The 3106-nt window shown below is 39.9% G+C and overlaps 1 protein-coding gene across 1 annotated transcript; it reads left to right on the forward strand.

The window, feature by feature from the left end:
- The first annotated feature begins 364 nt into the window (after positions 1-364).
- On the forward strand, positions 365-2155 carry LOC148543240 (zinc finger MYM-type protein 1-like). The gene has a single exon (XM_088475749.1). It carries the CDS (start codon positions 365-367, stop codon positions 2153-2155), a length of 1791 nt encoding a protein of 596 aa, XP_088331875.1.
- The last annotated feature ends 951 nt before the right edge of the window (positions 2156-3106 follow it).

Consider the following 3106-nt stretch of genomic DNA (forward strand, 5'->3'; position numbering starts at 1 on the left):
GAAATGATTGAATATTTGCCTAAAGATTGTGACGGCCGTTCTTTTTCTAATTTCCTAGTATATTCAAAATCGCCTAATGGGCGTGAGACGCTTATAAGAGACTGGCTCAGATGGAGCAATGTAAAACGATCATTATATTGCATCACTTGCTTTGCATTTACTTCGGACCATGGCAAGTCTTCTAGTCTTCTCTGCAGGAAAGAAGGATTTGACCCATCAAAGATCAGCTGGTCGTAAATTATACAGCAGGCTGCCGGAACATGAAAAAAGCATGCAGCACAAGCAACATTATTTGAGCTTTAGAACACTGCAGATGTCTCTTAGAGGGCATGGAGTGGACTGTAGCATTCAAAGAAATCTAGACATGGAAACTAAAAAGTTTGATTCTCTACTGCAAAGACTACTGGATGTGACTTTGTTTTTGGCATCAAGGAATATGGCATTCCGAGGAAGTTCTCAACGGATTGGAGACCTAAACAATGGGAATTTTCTTGGTACACTGGAACTGATATCCCATTACGATCCACTTCTGCGTGAGCAGTTACAAACTGTGAAAGACAGCCAGCAAAAGGGTAAAAAAATGCATGCGCATTATCTATCCTGGGCCACACAAAACAAATTTATTAATCTATATGGAAAACATGTTCTGGGCACCATATTAAAAGAAAGGGAAAAATCCATCTATTTTTCAGTGATATGTGATGCCACACCAGATGTTTCACATACTGAACAGAATGTTATTATTATCCGTTATGTTGTTAATGATTCATTGACAGAAGTCTGGGCCATTCAAGAGAGGTTCATTGAGTTTTTTGATTTTTACAACAAAACAGGAGAAGAGATAGCTGAAATGTTATTATCACGACTAAATGAACATGACATCAATGCTAACGACTGCAGAGGCCAAGGGTATGATAATGGAGCAAATATGTCTGGAAAAATCAAAGGAGTACGTGCCCGTATAGAGGAGAAGTATCCTGCAGCTATATTTTGCCCTTGTGCTGCCCATTCCTTAAATCTTGTTGATGTACATGCAGCATCGTGCTGTCCAGATGTGTTTACATTTTTTGGATGTGTAAATCGCTTATATGTCCTATTTAGTTCAAGCCCTGAAAGATGGCACATTTTGAAAGAACAAATTGAAGGTTCCTTGCATGGCTTAAGCGACACCAGATGGAGCGCCAGAATTGAAGCAGTTCGGCCAATAACTCAAAAGCGTCCTGGTGTTATTGAGGCATTAAAGAAAATTATTTCATCTAGAAAACTTTCCAGTGAGGCTCATTCTGAGGCAGAAAGTCTAAGAGATTACTTCTTGTCTTTCAAATCCATACTGCTTTCCACATTCTGGATTAAGATCCTGCAAAGTTTTGAAGAAAGGAATAAAATTCTTCAAGCGAGATCAGTTTCCATGGATATAGGAGCAGCCAACATTAAGGCTCTTTTGGCAGAAATGCAGTCACTTAGGGCTAAGTGGCCTGTTTTGCTTTCAGAGGCAAAACTTGTTGCTGACAGTATGCAAATTACAAAGGAGCTGAACCCACGTCATTGTAGGATTCCAAGCAGACGCAGTGGGGAATCCCTGTGTCATGATCAAGATGCTGAGACATCTTTCAAGGTGAATGTGTTTCTTGTAGCATTGGATTCCATAATTTGTGAATTGAATCAGCGTTTTGAATCAATGCAAAATATTTGCAATTTGTTTTCTCCTATTTTAAAATTAACAGTTATGAATGATGATGAATTGGTGACATCTGCTGAAGTTCTGGTCTCCAAATATCCAAAAGATCTTACACCAGATTTAGTAGGTGAACTTCAACATCTTCAAAAAGTATATGATGCTACATTTAGGAGCCATTCAACACCACTGGACTTGCTTAATGCTATATACAGCGTACAGCTTCAAGGAATATTTAGAGAGGTTTGCATTGCTATCAGAATTTTCACCAGCCTCCCACTTTCTGTGGCAGAAGGCGAGAGAGCATTTAGCAAACTGGCCTTGATTAAGAATTACCTCCGCTCAACAATGAGTGAACAACGTTTGAATAGCCTTGCACTTCTGTCTATTGAAAACAAACTTGCACAACAACTGGATTTTAAAGACCTAATAAAGGAATTTGCATCTAGTAAAGTGAGATGGTCAACTCGTCGTTCTTAGAAGACTCTTGAAGGTGTAACCACTAAAGCACTTTTTTTTGTATATACAAAAAGCATATATTATTTATTTTGATTCTATTTAATTTTTTAAAAGTTATTCTAGGTTAAGTTATTACTTAGGTTGGATGTTTTTGGCCAAAATATTAGACTAAAGGACTCTTGTTTACTTCATAACATCAGCATCCTGCTGTTAGGATCTGATACTTGTTTGGCCAAACTTTTTTTCATAGTTAGTTACCAAGAACATTTTTGGTTTAAAGGGTTAATTTAATGAGGGTGGTTAGGGACCTGCCTAAAGAGTCTACCTTGACGTGGTGGCAGGCTTAATAATTTTTGGCCAAAATATTTGACAATTTTTTTTCTTGTGTGTATGAATAAGGTAGGGGGGGGGGGGCCCTGCCTGTTCTGTCAGTCCCGGGCCCCACAATTTCTGATGGCAGCCCTGTGTATAAGCAGGTGACGAAAACCTGTTTCTCTGCATGTGCAGTGGACTACAAGTCACAGCATGCCCTGACAGCCATGCTGAGAATTATAGCAGGAAAACAACTGCATAGGAAAACAGAGTATAGAAGCGAGAGAGGGCGCTCTATGTATATGGGACAGGAATGTGTAGGCAAGGGATGAAGGACAGAACAGTGTTGGATAGCTCAGGCCCAGCCGCTAGCCCCTCGTATTGGCTGCCACTTGCCTTGCGACAGTGTCATCAGCAGTGTCAGTGTGTACCGATAATGTGAAAGTCGATCTAAATTGATTCCAATCTGTAACGCACACTTAGAACTCCAGTCTGATTTCAGTAACGCCCACAGCTGGAAGGAAGAGTCCAGAAGAGATGGACCATATGTATAAGCAGGAAAAAGGCCGACCATGATGTCATGTGATCATTTAGAGGTAAATGTATCAAGCAGTATAAAGAGTGGAGAAGTGGACCAGTGGAGAAGTAACCTATAGCAAC

This window comes from Taudactylus pleione, unplaced genomic scaffold (genome assembly GCF_031769625.1).
Source record: "Taudactylus pleione unplaced genomic scaffold, aTauple2 ptg000005l, whole genome shotgun sequence".
Taxonomy (NCBI): Eukaryota; Metazoa; Chordata; class Amphibia; order Anura; family Myobatrachidae; genus Taudactylus; species Taudactylus pleione.

Coding starts and splice junctions, on each gene's coding strand:
- LOC148543240 (XM_088475749.1), top strand. CDS start 365: ATGGAAACTAAAAAGTTTGATTCTCTACTGCAAAGACTACTGGATGTG.